Raw genomic sequence first — 15,351 nt, forward strand, 5'->3', positions numbered from 1 at the left:
CTTGCCTTTTGCTTCTTAAACAATCATATAGAGGAAATGCTATGCAGAGTTTATTGATATGAAAGATCTCTGGACTGGAAAGTACAATGAAACATTAGATGACAGGCATGGCTGTTAGCGATATGATGCATATATGGAATCTGGGTGGCAGAATAGGTAAAGGAAAAGGTTATTTAAGGAAACATAAAACTTATAAAACATGTTTAGCATTGAAATCCTACTTGAATGGGGTCCCTTTTTCAGAAGGTAAGCAAGGGACTCTGTATGTGCTATAAATTCAGGAGAGAAGTAATAGTAGAAATGTGGAAATTCTGGAAAGTATTGCATATATATGATAGTTTTGGGTGGATGGAGATACCAATATATAATTGTATGCACCAGGAATGGATGCATCTAAATATCTTGAGAAGCAATATAGTAGCTCAACTAATCAGATTAGGTCCATTTCTTCATCTTATTATACAAGCCAGTTTGGTTTTCACCTGTCAAGATGATTGTCCAAAATACGTGATTAATTTGATTTATACATCTTATGAGGACTAATGGAGTATAGAACATGATTAAGTATTTAAACTTTAAACTGTGTCATAGATAGTTTGTGTTCCACATGGACAAGGTAGAAACTATCTAACTCAGCACAGTTATAGGGTTAATAGGAAAAGAAGTTTATCATAAGCAGCATGATAAACCTTTTATTTCTTACACAGATCAACCTATACAAGATATTTGGCAGATGACAGGAAAAATGTCCTGATATGCAAGGAATGGCTATGTCAGGCCTTGGAAGCAATGGGTTTGCATGCTAAGTAGTCAAATGAACACAGTCTCAGTGAATATGTAGATTATGGCCTTGAAACAGTCTTCCCCAATACTCTAGGATAGGGCTGTCAAACTCCCGGCCTGCAGACTGGATGTCTTAAACGCTGGCTATGCCCATGTCTGGTTTAGCAAAGGGGGGAAAAAATCCCAATACGTCACATGATGCCGCCATAATAACGTGAGCTTGACATTCCTGTTCTAGGAAAATTCAAAGGAAAGCCAGTTGCAGATGTTAACTAAGGCACCCTACTTAGATGTTCCAAGTGATGGAATTTACAAGCAGAGTTGAAAAAGAATCCAAAGTATTTTAACAGTGGAATCTTCTATTTAACTTTCTACTTCAGGCATCACAGGTTGAAATGGATCTGATTTAAGTTTTAATTAAAGCAAGGATGGACAGTCGTAGCATTTGTTTTTCCGTTTGTGATGAGTAATGAAAACCTCTTTGGTGATGAAAAATGGATAGACTGTAGCACATAGGAGTCTTTAGGAGAGGGTTCCCCGTTTTTTGCGGCAATGGAGATATGAAATTCCTTTGCGTTTCTGTCCTGTTTTGTGTTGTATTAATACTAGTTTGGGGTTAATGCTACATTTAGTGTGTCTCCTGCTTCATAACAGTAGGAAACAGCATCACTGATTTGTAATAATCATGTTGCTGCACTTAGTTAACAAAAAAGAGAGGCCATACACACAAAAAGGAGCTTGCACTGCATGTGTCCCAATGTCTTAGATTGCCTATTCTTGTAGTGAAAGCTTTGACAAGCAAACTCAGTTTATTTCCGGTGTGAAAAATCTAGCTGCAAATTGAGGTGTATATCATGTTAGATAATAAGAAAAATACTTGCTACTAGATAAGGCTATGGATCATTCTCTGCTTACTTTTTCAATACATCAGCATGACTCTATTTTTTTTAAAAAATTAACTCATAAATTATTTAACTCAAAATATTTAACATTTAACATTAAATAAGGGAACCTAGAAGCTAGTAGGAGATTGGAAGAGTTACGTTCTATTTCATTTTTCAAACAAAAATTCTCTATCTGAGGAATCAAGGCTGCTTTGGTGGTCTTAAGCCCAGATCTGAATCTAGACTAAAAATGAGTTTATAAATACTAAATATGATTGATCCTTGTTAAGCTTGAAAGGCTGGCAAGCGAGAAAACAAGAACCATTTAGAATTCTGGAAAAAATTTTTTATTGCTAGTGAGTTTGTTTATTAGTTTGTTTATTCCAATACATATATTTATTTTTTTTTTTTTATTTTTTTATTTATTTGATTTGTCAATTGTTTACAAGATAATAAGTATAAGTGTATACATAGTTGTGAATACATGAGATGGGTACATATAAGAAAAATAAAAGAATAGAGAAACAATAGGACAGGGACGGTAGGGCACGTTGGTGCGCTTATGCACGCCCCTACAGACCTCTTAGGAAAGGGGTAGAGGTCAATGGTAGACAGTCTAAGGTTAAAGTTTTGGGGTTTGGGGAAGAGACTACAGAGTCGGGTAGAGTATTCCAGACATTGACTACTCTATTGCTGAAGTCGTATTTCCTGCAATCAAGTTTGGTGCGGTTTACTTTGAGTTTGTATCTATTGTGTGCTCTGTGTTGTTATGGTTGAATATAGATGCCACTTCATGGAATGTGATACAACAATCCAATAAAACAATAAAATAAATAAAACAATTACTTAAAGCCATTATATAATTATTTTAAAAAGCATCTAAAACTATAAAAGTAGAACTAAAACAGAAAAGAAAATAATGGACAGAGGGATGTAAATAATAATGGAGCCACCTCTTGAATTCACCCAGCCCCTGAATCCTCAGGCCTGCTGACATAACCAGGTCTTGAAGGATGTTCAAAAGTTCAGGAGCAATGAGACTGACCTCACCTCTGGAGGGGGAGATGATTCCACAACTTCCAGAAAAGGCTGCTTGCTTACGGGCCATTAAATGTAGCTCTCTAGATGATGTAAATTTTGAAAGCTTCTCAAAGTAATTTTCTTGCACATTTTATACCTAAGTTGGTCTTTTGTAATATGCCGTGAGCAAGGAATTGTGATACAGTACAGTCAGTGGTAGGATTCAAATAATTTAACAACCGGTTCTCTGCCCTAATGATTTCTTCCAACACCAGTTCACCAAACTGCTCAGAAAGTTAACAACCGTTTTTTCCAAAGTGGTGCGAACTGGCTGAATCCTACCACTGAGTACAGTATGTACTGGTGCTATTGGTACAGTATGTCCTACATTGGTACAGAAATATGCAGTGAAACAAAGAGAAGGGAATATTAAGAAAGTTTTAAAAAACACAGAATGTTAATTAGAAACACAGAGAATGGTCGTCCCACAAACTTTTGACTCTAGCTCCAACATATATACGCAGAGCCCACCATTATTACCAAGGGACTATAGTTCTTATTTTATTGATTTAAAATTTACATAATAACACAGCTTTGCTGAGAACAGTAATTATCCAGGTTGTGTGTAGCTCTTCTTTCTGCTGTGCAAGAGCTATATGTATTTTGGCAAATATTTGAGCATCTTTTTAAACATTATTCCAATTTTTTAGTGGCTTGCAATATAGAGGTTGTTAAATCTAAATTGCCTCTGGTAATTCCTTCTGTTATTTTTACAATGCTTAGATCAGTAGTTTAGAACTAAAAAGGCCAGCAAAATCTGTTAAATGGTAAAGCAAAGGGAATATTGGCAACTAAGCAGAATAAATAAATAAATAAACAGAATAAACTGAATCTTTGTTTACCTAATCAGAAAAGAAATGGTTTGTTTGAAGGTTGATAAGCTAAATTAACAGTTTAGTATGCAATGAAGATATCCGGGCCTATATATTCCATTTTGAAATCTATGTTTTCTTGCACATATTTCACCAAACTACAACTTAGGTAATGTTTATGTTACTATTTCAATCATTTCTTGGCATAATAGTCAAAACAGAAATTCTTAATCAACTTAATGAATGTTCTGTATTTAGCCTACTTAGCATTATGCTAAATAAGCATTTTTTTTTTTTTAAAAAAAAAGTTGTTTAAGGAGTTCCAAACTTTGGATAGATATTCACCTAAGTAAAATCCTAAGTGTTTTATTAAATGGGGGGAATTTTTCACTCATGCATGTGCCAGATGTACAGCCCTAGAGACTGAACCCTTATATTTATCCACAGAACAGGTACAGCACAATCAGCAGCAGTGCAAGCTTTCCCACAGCAAAGTCTCATCCAAATGTCTCAGCCCTGTTCTGGAGGATACATCAGTTGAGGTGAGAAGGTAGCTCAGTCTCTTTCTACTGAGACATTATTTGGCTTTTCTTAACAGCAACCCCATTACTGATGCAGACTTTGCATAAAAGCATCCCGAGCTTTTTTTATAAACTGCTTCTAGAAAAATGTTTGCCTATGTAATAAAGGGACAACTTGGAAACACAGCACTTTCTGCATCAGAAGTTTCCAAGTCTCTTCCCAAACATTAGCAGAAAATATCAGCTGAGAAGAATGGGGTACCTGCTTTCACTGATCTCCTGGTTCAGTCCAGAAGGCTGAGGAAACTATAAATCTCACAGTTCTCAGAAATTATGATCCTTTCATTGCAGATGGGCTATCAGGATTAGGGCTAATTCCTGATTGGCTGTAAATTAAGAATGACATGCCTTCTTTTAAAAATAATGAGCAGAAGACCTACCATGTCTTCCTTCTCCAACCCTCCCACCCCCTCCTTTCTGGAGAAACATGGAACTTTAAAAAAACTAAAACAGTATATTTTGGTCTGAGCATTCTCCAGATATGTTTATACAATGCTCAGAATCCTTATCAATGGCCATGCGTTATTGGGGAATAAGAGAATAAAGAAAGATTTTTCTGATAAGACATTGCAAATAAGAAAGTGGAGTTGTGGATATAGAAGGAAAATACAGTAACAAAGAAATTTGAGAAAGTGCTTCTGTGTGTATCTTGCCTAGAGTTTTTTTTCAGCCTGAGCAGAGAGTATTAGTTGCAGTTGAGGGCAGGTGGCAAGGTCTTGTCTTCTTCTTAAACAGGGCCTTCAATCTGTTTTAGATAAGGAGCACAACTGACATTTTAATGGCACATTAATTATTGGAGGGAGAGTGTTCATTCTCAAAATGATTATGAAGAAGGATGAAGCCAGTCACAAAATTCTATCTTTTATTTGCTTAGTGTTGAAATTTATGTATCTTATCCAAAGATAGAGTGTTTTCCTGCCATACTGACAGTCCTCTTATAACAACCAAATCAACCCTTATCTTACTGCTATTGGTGGATCTTTTTCTTTTTTTTAAAGCCCTGGATTGCACCCATTTTTTTTAATTCTCTAGAAATTCTTATAAGCCTATGAAGAATTCACGAATGTTTTTGGAAATAATATTGACACTGAAGCGTAAAAAAGCAGCACTGGAATTAAAAAGTTGAGGGGTTGGACAAGGACCTGATAAGATAATCATAATATTCCCTGGCACCTTCCCAACATTATACTTGCCTTTGCTTTGTTGTGCCTCTTCTTTTTTATCCTCACTCTCAGTCTCTTTGAAGAAAAAACTCCTTTTATTTGACAGCTTTTTGTCTCTTGCCATTGTTGCAGAGCTTCCAAAATCCCCCATATGTTTCAAAGTTGCATCTTTTATAGGTAGTTGTGTTGTGTTAACACTGGAGGAGAAGTTTCATATAGGAGGGCAGAAAGAGCCTGAAATCTTGTTAGTAGTCTGCTCTTCCACAATGAGGAATGGTCTGAGGGAAGCTTCTAGATTCACTCAAATATAAATAGTTTGTTTGGTGTATATTTACAATCTGAGTTCCTGAAACTAGTCTGGATGAATCTTAATTGATAATAGGAAGATGTTTGTTCTATAATCCATGAGCAGATAAATATGAGGGGTAAAATGATCTACCAGAGCTATCTTTTAAAAGACCTTTCAGTCTATTCATTAAGAATTCCAAATTTGGAACACCAAAAGCAACAATAAACTTTTACTTAAGTATGAAGAGAGCAGTTATGATTCATTTCCGGATGCTGTTCAAGTGTTACTCTTTCTGTACATAGTTGTCATATATTAAGAATCCTAAAATCTGAAGTCAGATTTGGAGACTTGCAATCTTCTCAATACCTGTCTGTACCTGACTGATTGAGATTCAAGACATGGCATTTTCAGTCTTTATGTTACAAAAATCTGTCTTTGGAGAGGTTTATTTGATTCCATCTCTCTTAAGTGTCAACTGAGCTGGTAAGCATTATTGCATCATCACGTTTTAAAGAATTTTTGAAGAGGTGTTTGTTGCCTATAAACTAATAACAGACACCGTATTTGCCCAGTTTACATTTAGTCAACTTGTCTCTGAGATCTGCTGCATAGGCTTGAAGAATCCAGTAGAAAAATGGGAAATTTGGTTTATTTCTGTCATTGTAGATAAAAATCCTTTCATAAAAATAAATTTTTTCTTCTTATGATTCCATAAATTTGAGGAGGAGGAGTTGTAGTTAGAATGTACTATTTCAGGCTAACTCTCCCCACATCCAGCAGTTCAATCCTGATTGGCTCAGAGTTGATTCAGCCTTCCAACATTCTAAGGTTGATTGTTGGGGGCAATATGCTGACATTTATAAACTGCTCAGAGAGTGCTGCAAAGCATTGTGGATCAGTATTTAAGTCTAAGTGCCATTGCTATTGTCTGCTGCTATTTTAATGTAAATTGAGCTTTAGCAGCTTGATATTATTAAACTTTTAAAAAAAATTGTACCAGATCAGTGTGACTTATTTTTCTGCATTTTAGTTAGATAGGGTCTGTCTGTAGATACACCTGTAAGAATGAAACAAATAGGGAAAGGCTTTTGTCCCAAAGTCTTCCACTGTATTTAGCTTGGGAACTTCAGATAATCATTTAAAGATATACAAAGGTGTCTTGAAAATGCAAAGACAGACTTTATAAGTGCAAGCTGAGGTCGTAGGCAGGACCTTCAAAAATATGTTCTTTTCTTGCTTCTATTTATTAGCATCTCACAGTTTTTCTTATTTGTTTATTTATATTTTCATTTTTAACATTGTTTTTCAATATTAGTAAAATCAGGATATACTAACTGCACATAGCCATGTGATAACATGGTTCCCTTAACTTTTAAATCCTTTAATGCTCAAGTATTCTGTTAATACATTGAATGTTTAGAAAAAAATAAAAAAGGCTATTTTGTGACATATACATTTATCACACACTTTAGAGGTAGCACATGGGAATCCCATTCCTCCAAATGTTCCAATGTTAGTGCCAAATAATGTTTAATTTGTGAGATGAGAAATTCATCCTAAATTATTCAACATTTTAGAAGGCAGGTTAAACTATTAACTAAAAATTAGTGAAGGATTGTTTTATGTGAATATCTATAATATTTAGAAGACCTTTGAGATTTAGCATCTTATGAAACACCAAACAAAAACTATGGTGAAGTTTATGGCCTTTTTACGCACTCCTCTGTATATTTTACTTATATTTATTTATTAGATTTATATACTCAAATTATTAACTTTTCATTTTTTAAGCATGCAGAATCAAACTTTTTGTTTTTGTTTAATAAAATAAAGCACTATCTGTTTGGACTGAAGTCAGCAAACTTAGCCATAGTTATATATGTTCTTTATCTACAGACACATTCTGAAGAAAGACCGTTTCAGTGTGAGGAATGCAAAGCTCTATTCCGAACACCATTCTCTTTACAAAGACATCTTCTGATTCATAATAGTAAGTAGAAATATAGATAATAAAGTTCATCAAAGATCACAGACTATCAAAGTCTCAGTACTTGCAAGATTAATGTATTTTTAACTCTCTGATCTAACAAAACATCTTAATCATATTAGAATTTTATATAAAATGTATACTGACTTTATATACACACACATCCATACAGAATTACACCTATGGACATGCCAAATAAAATATAAATAGTAAAGTTCAATTAATATGAAATCTGCATTTAGTCTGTAAGTTAAGGATTCATTGCATCTATTTGGTTAAGTAGAAAAATGGTTTTTATTAGATTAATCTAACGTAGACAACAGTTATAATTATTTTCAGGAGGCTTTGCAACTAATATAATATTCAAGGTTTTTAATGTTTAACATTCTAATTGTTTTATATTGCTTTTTTAATGATGCTATAAGCTTCCCAGTCAATCAACAGTGAGGTGGGTGTCATAAATTTAATTAAACAAATAAAATAGGGCGAGCTTCAGAAATTAATGATTTTTTAGTGCTCAAAATTATCTAGCCTGAATAGTCAGCTCTTTGGATTGCTATTGAACCAAGAATGATGAGATTTGTTCCTTTATAATTTCTCTCAATAAACATGTTTATAGGTTGTTGACTTGAAAATAAATTGTCAGGTAAAAAATACCTGTTTTGAACAATTATGTAGAACTTTTCAAGAAATGAATTGTAGGTTTTTTTTACTATAAATTATTGGCAGTTGTTCGCATAGGTTTGTAAACACCTGGGATTCATATAATGAATAGTGATGCACACACACACACACACACACAAATGTTGTTGCAAAGAAAATACGATGAAAATACTGCATAATATAATAAAATATTTTATCATCACATTCAGTTTTGATTTTATATATAAAGTATAACTGTTTATTGTTCTGACCCAAACTGGTTCCAAGAAAGCAAACACAAGTCAAAGGCAGCAGCCCCCACCTTTTAAGGTTTCATTTACGAATTCTGTTTCTTCACAGATAAAAGGCTGCTTCCAACTAATTAGGTCTGACAAGAAAGAGCCTTTCCAAGTTGTTTTTCAAGGCTGCTAAAAACCCACGGATAAGAAATAGTTTACAAGAGTTTTCAAATACTAACTATAATGTCCATGAGGCTGAGTCTCAAAGCGTCTTTGCCTTCTACAAAGAACACTTCTTCAAACCTGGCTTTTATCCTCTTGAGGGAGGGGCCATTACCTTGCAGCCTTACCCCTGAGTCACCTGTGCTGCTGTAACTGCTCTTTCCTATGAGCAATCCTGCATGCACGCACACTTAGCACAGGCTCTTCAAGAACCTCCTCATCACTGCTGCCAGCCCCCACAATCTCTGAAGGCAGCAGTCCACTCCCTAATGGTCCTGGCCCCTCATCTGAGTCCACGCTCTCCTCCACCGTCCGCACCTGCTGTCAGCTAACCACAACATTTATTGACAAATATCTGATTATATTTCTCTACTATAAAATTCATTACATGCAGTAAGGTTCTGTTGATAGTTACTTGGTAGTTGTTTCTCTAGTTCCAAGATATTATACAGATAGTCCTTAACTTACAACTGCAACTGAGCCTGGAATTACAATCGTAAGTCATTTTAAATGCATAAGCTCGAGTTCAAAAATCAGCTTGTGGCAATAAAAAATATTCCCTCAATAACACAAGGCACTCACATTAGTTTGTAGAGCGAGAAGTGATAATTTTTAGCAGTACTGTAGCTGCAGTGGAAGACAAGAACCCATGTTGCATAACGATCACCAGCTCTTTTGTCTCTTAGGTTACTCTGTGGCCTAATGAGATTGGTAAAAAAAAAATAATCTTTCAATAAATACATTCAAACTACTATTTAACCAAGAAAGAAGAGATTGGCTTCTTTCAGAGAAAGAATTGAGTGAGGAAAATTTATTGATTTATTTATAATGTTCGATAGATAATATTAACATATATTTTTCTCTTAGGTGAAAGAACATTTAAGTGTGATCACTGTGATGCTACATTCAAACGGAAGGATACTTTGAATGTTCACATACAAGTTGTTCATGATGGCCATAAGAAATATAAATGTGATCTGTGTGACAAAGCCTTCGTAACACCTTCTGTTTTAAAGAGCCATAAAAAAGTAAGTATAATGAAAAAATAACTTTATAAAAGTAATAAAAGAACATGGCAATAGGTTTAATGCACAAAGTTTATTTTAAATAATTCACAAATTATTGTACAAAATTGTACAAATTATTAGAAGACAATGCTTTCACTTTTTCTTTCAACCAATAATTATAAATTATTAGAAGACAATGCTTTCACTTTTTCTTTCAACCAATAATTATAAATAAAATAATTAAGGAGAACTATAAAGAGTATACTCATTCAAATGAATAAAAAGGTCCATACATTTCACTTTGACTGACTGGTAGAAATTAGAAAGCTTTGTTAATGTTCTCTTTCTCATGAACTACAGCTTAATCCCTAACATTTTTGCATAAAATTGGAAATACTTTCAGAAGCTCGTGTATGTTGGCCATACACCTTTTTTTCTAATGATTTTTTTTATTTACAAAAAGTTAAAATACAAAACTCTGAAAAAGAAAAAAAATTACAAATGAAGGTGAATATACGTATCCCAGGATAATGTTGCAGAATCCAATCTGTGTCAGTCATCGGGACCAGAGATTTTGTCTAACCAGAGGCTTTCAGACTCATGCTGGAGACCATCTTAAGGGAACTTCTCTTTAGCAGAGTGTGTGCTTTGGGCTATTCTGTGTGTGGTTTTTATAGTGCCTGTTGTACTTGGATTTTTAGAAGTTGATTGGGGTGTGTTGATGGCTGGCTTTTAAGTTGTTGGCTGTCATTTGCTTGTACTGCCCAGCCCTCGCCTTCTAAATACTTGATGGGCTGGTGGTAACTGTTAACTCCTAGTCTTCAACCACTTCCCTGGCTGTTTTTGTGCCTGATTGTCACTTGCAGATCCAAATACAATAGGCAGTATAAATACCATGCACAAACAGGACACACTCTGCTAAGAGTGGGTGTCGGCAACCTGCGGCCCGAGTGCCACATGCGACTCTAACCCCTTTCCTGCGGCTCCCTGCTGACCCGGTCACGCGATCTGCTCTCCGCCCTGAGAAGGCATGAGCCAGAGCTGCGTGGCTGAAATGCCCCTAGCACTTTCTCTGCACTGTCTGTGACCATCTGCTTTTTGCAATTCCGAACCCTTTGCAGGCAACTCAGCACTAGCCATGGTCTCCTTCATGTAGGCTCAGGAAGGAGGGGACATCTTTGGATGGTGACCAGACACAGCTGCTGTGATTTTTCCTGCTGCAGCAATTTCCCATTTGGCACCATTTTTTTTTTGTTCGCGCATGCGCAGGTGGTCATGTTTCCGGTCATGACCAAATCGGGCTGCGACCAAAGTCCTGGAATGGATTATGGTCATGACCCAAGGTTCCACTGCACATGTGTGTCAGCATCTACTGGACGTTTGTTATGGAGTTGCAGCAGCTTCACTAGAGGATCCGGCAAAGGCATATTTCTTGACTGTTTGAATGTTGTTTTTTGAATAAAAGTTTCTAAATGCACTTGATCAGAATGGGATTTAATACATAGTTCAGTTATGGAATACTTTAAACGGAACTATGAATTGATCCTGGCTTATGTTTCGCTTATGCTTGGTTCTAACCTACTTTTCAAAAATGCACCTTTTTAATTTTGTTATTATGTTTTTGAAAAGAATATAAGAAAGAGATAATATATACTATGTGAAAAATATTAGAACAAATATATTTTCCAATTCAAATTGATTTAAGAATACACCCAAAGACAGCCCTAGTGCTGATAGTTTATAGAATCTATGGTTATAATATACTGTAGTAATGAAGAGTGTTTCAGAAGTTGAAAAAATGTCATTGAAGTAGTTATTAAAGTAAAGGTTCATATTTAAGTGCTACAAACATGTTAACATCCAGTAAGCATTAATTTAATTTTTATAAGCCAAAATAAAAATGTGCAATAAAAGCCTCATTTGATTGACCAACTAGATAATATGGTTTATTTTCCAAGGAAAAGTCACATTGGTTTAGGAATTTTTATGTTGTTGCAAGGTGAAACTTATTAAATTTTTAAAAGTTTTTAAAAGCAAAATTTAATATCAGTATACTGTGTGACATAGATGACTGATTTAAAAAACTTGGAAGAATTAAATTTAAAAATGAAGAATTAATTCTGCTTCCTTTTGTAAGCAAATTAAATATTTATATTTTTCCTTTACAGACTCACACAGGTGAAAAAGAGAAGATTTGTCCGTATTGTGGACAGAAGTTTGCAAGTAATGGAACTCTGAGAGTGCATATTCGAAGTCACACAGGTACAGAAAGCTCAATAATTTTTCTTGCATGAACTGAGCCAATTCCTTATTTGGTATCAGGCAAAATCAGACCATACTTGAAGTTTGTACTTGTGTGTTATTGATGCATGTGTTTCGTATCTGTCTTTCATGCACAAATATGTTTAAGATAAAATTATTTGATTACACAGCACCCTTTTGCCAAACAACTTTTTTAGACTTCGAAATCAAGCAGGGTGTGATGGAAAACACCATGAATCTCTGGGCAATTGGCCAGACTGGAATCTCAGACAGCATGCTAGAAAAAGGCAATGGCAGACTGCCAAGTAAATGGCATACATGAAGTCACTAAACTCAACTCAAATGATTGTAGTTTACTTTTTGTTTTAGAATTCTTGTAGGAGATCTTTGTATTCTAATAACTTAAATATTAACACTAAATACTAAAGTATAAACACACACATACAAAATTAGAAGTTTCTGCCTTTGATAGAAGTAGAACTGAAAGTGATCTTACAACCAAGATTCTTCAGATAGTCCTCAACTTACAACAATTTAATTTGTTCAGTGACTGTTCAAAGTTACAAGAGTTCTGAAACTTATGACAGTTTTCCATACTTACGACTGTCGCAGGATCCCATGGTCATGTGATCAAAATTCAGACGCTTTGGCAACTGACTCATATTTATGACACTTGCAGTGTCCCAAAGTCATCTGATCCTCTTTTGCAACTTCTGATGAGCAAAGTCAATGGGCAAACTGGATTCACTTAACAACCATGTTATTAATTTAACAAGTGCAAAGATTAATTTAACAATTGTCACAAGGAAGTTCATTAAATGGGGCAAAACTCACTTAACAAATGTCTCACTTAGCAACAGAAATGGACTCAACTATGGTCGTAAGGTGAAAGACCACCTGTATTGGACACATGATAAAAATTATTTTAACAATTATTTTCCAGTTTAGGAAATTATACTAGATTGAAAAAATATTTTTTCCTATATCTTAGATGTTTCAGTTATTAATTCTAGCAAATGTGAAAGGTATAAAAATAGGAAATATTTAAGATTTTCATTCATTATAAATTTTGTTCAGATTGCAGTATGAATTAACTTATTTTTTCATATTTTCTCCAAACTGTTTTCTCAGAGATCTAAAAGTATTTTTAAAAAGTCACATCCCAGAGCAAATATGAAAGTCAAAAATAGCATTCACAGAGGCTTTGAATTTTACAGAGAAATAACACAGTGAAAGTGTATTGGTTGGGAAAAGTAATGAAAGAAAAATAGCAGTTGCTGGAGAAATAGCAGTTAATAGGAGGTGGAGCTGTCGCCTCACAATCAGGAGGCTGTGAGTTCGATCCTAGGCAGAGGCAGATATTTCTGTCTCTGGGCACATTGAGAATATACCTGCTGAACAAAATTCTGCATTGGCCACAGGAAGGGCATCTGGCCATTAATACACTCTGCTAGCTCCATTCAATGCTCAGGCTCCGCCTGTCGAGGGATTATGGGATCGTTAAAATAAGATGATGATCTAATCTAATAATTATACATAAACACAGTTATAGTGTCAGAAAGTTAATGAACTTCAACAAATAAAACTAAAATAAGCAAAAATTAATTTTTCACTTAATCAGAACCAAACTTTGTCAATTGTCATATGTTCTATGTATTAGCTTAAAGCTAATACATACAAATTCTGGATGGCATTTTTCTGAAAGCAGTTTCAGATAATAATTTATGTTAATATTATAAAACTGTAAAAATCAGTATACATTAAAATGTTGAATTACTAAACTCAGTTAGTCACAGTACAATTTTATATACTGTAAAATAGATTTTTATGATCTTATTACTTTAGTAAAAACCCAAAGGTAATATTTCCTCCATTTTTTTGAGGAATGCATATCGTCTATAAAAATGCAGTCATTATAACAAATCAGAGCATTTTATGACTTCTGCATTCCTAACTTATTCAGGTTGTTTATCATTGTCAAATTTATCACTCTGTGACAGTTAAATCTTCAAAAGTATCTGTAAAGTTTCAGGAAACTCAGCCTCCTGTTAGTTTGCTACTAGGTGATGGGAGAGATTCATACTGTCAAAGACAATTACCAGTGCTTTATTACGTGTCTTCTTTAGATAAATGAATAACAACGCCTAATAGGTTGATGATTGGGAGGAACTATAAAAAGAACTAGCACTTCATATGGATCAAATATTCTAATGCTTTATGTGTGCAACTGATTTCTTTCCTTTAAATATACACAGGGCACAAACCAACACAGAAATATACTTTTGTTAATACTTTTGAGTAACCATGCCCTGTTTTAGATTATATCCGAAAATACAACTTTGGCTCTTAATCTAAATAGGTAGTATGAAAATAAATATTTGATTTTTAAATAAATATGCATTTGATTGGAGTCCCAAGTGTATTCCTAGCTCCATCAAGTTTTGTTACTCTTTATTTTTTAAAAGTCTTCATCAACAAACGGCATGATTTATACCATAGTAAATAGTGAGTCTTCCACTGGACCATGATTGCCTTACTGTTGATTTTATTATATTGTTTATTGCTGTACTCCCAGGTTTCAATGTTACCACGTACTTGATGCCTCTTTTTAATTCACCTAAACACTACTATTCTGCAAATTCTTGAGCTCTAAACCTGCACTTCCTAAACATGTGTTCTAAGCCAAAAATTCATTTAAAGCTCATTAGTTAGCTGGAATTGATTTAGATTATATATACTGAGCTTGTAAACATCGTCTTAATTGAATATTATTGTATTTTCCACTGATCATTTTATAATCACTGCACAATTGCATTGCATAATGGATACAAATTCCTTATCTGAATCCACTGACCTGTTTTATAATAGCAAAAAATATGTTATGTCTCATTTTTTTGTATTCCACATCACCTGTACTCTTGATATTTCTAGGATGTAGAAAATTATGAGATAGTTGGACTAAGCAATAGTAAAATTAAAATGCATACACACAGAGTACAGTAGTAGATTATAATCATTTGTTTACATTACAATACTATGCTTTTAAAAAACTTAACTATGAAAATAGCTGTTGTCGAAATTGAAGAGAATAAACTTGTTCATTTGTTATTTTTCTTCTCTCTCTTTCTCTTAAAATATATACCATATGTTATTTAGCAAATTTCTTCATGATTGTCACAGAAGCTCCATTAGTTTAATTGACTTCTCTAATCTCTTTGAATGTATCTTCATAGTTTACAATGTTATTTGCTTTTCCTTTAATCATGCTGCCTGTTGTGATTGCCAGTCACTGTTGTCATCGATCACACTATCTCTGCTTAGAAAAACCCTCTTACAACTTCTTTTGTAAACTGCTGCATTGATCATCTGGCAGGAAGCATTGAATGTGCAATCCAGATGG

The 15,351-nt window shown here is 34.3% G+C and overlaps 1 protein-coding gene across 3 annotated transcripts in view; it reads left to right on the top strand.

Moving 5' to 3' along the window:
- PRDM5 (PR/SET domain 5) overlaps nt 1-15,351 on the top strand; it is a 72,809-nt gene that overhangs the window by 35,834 nt on the left and 21,624 nt on the right. Inside the window, exons 11-14 of one of the 3 annotated variants that reach the window (XM_087963182.1) lie at nt 4,012-4,101; nt 7,489-7,582; nt 9,550-9,710; nt 11,858-11,951. In XM_087963182.1, the coding sequence (XP_087819308.1) occupies nt 4,012-4,101; nt 7,489-7,582; nt 9,550-9,710; nt 11,858-11,951 (439 nt within the window). Of the gene's footprint in view, nt 1-4,006; nt 4,102-7,488; nt 7,583-9,549; nt 9,711-11,857; nt 11,952-15,351 lie in introns of all 3 variants that reach the window. The other 2 variants (XM_087963181.1, XM_026667064.2) reach the window with 2 other exon arrangements.

The sequence above is a fragment of the Notechis scutatus genome, chromosome 4, assembly GCF_049901735.1.
Source record: "Notechis scutatus isolate UNSWTSFEM ecotype Mainland chromosome 4, rNotScu1.2, whole genome shotgun sequence".
NCBI classification, from domain to species: Eukaryota; Metazoa; Chordata; class Lepidosauria; order Squamata; family Elapidae; genus Notechis; species Notechis scutatus.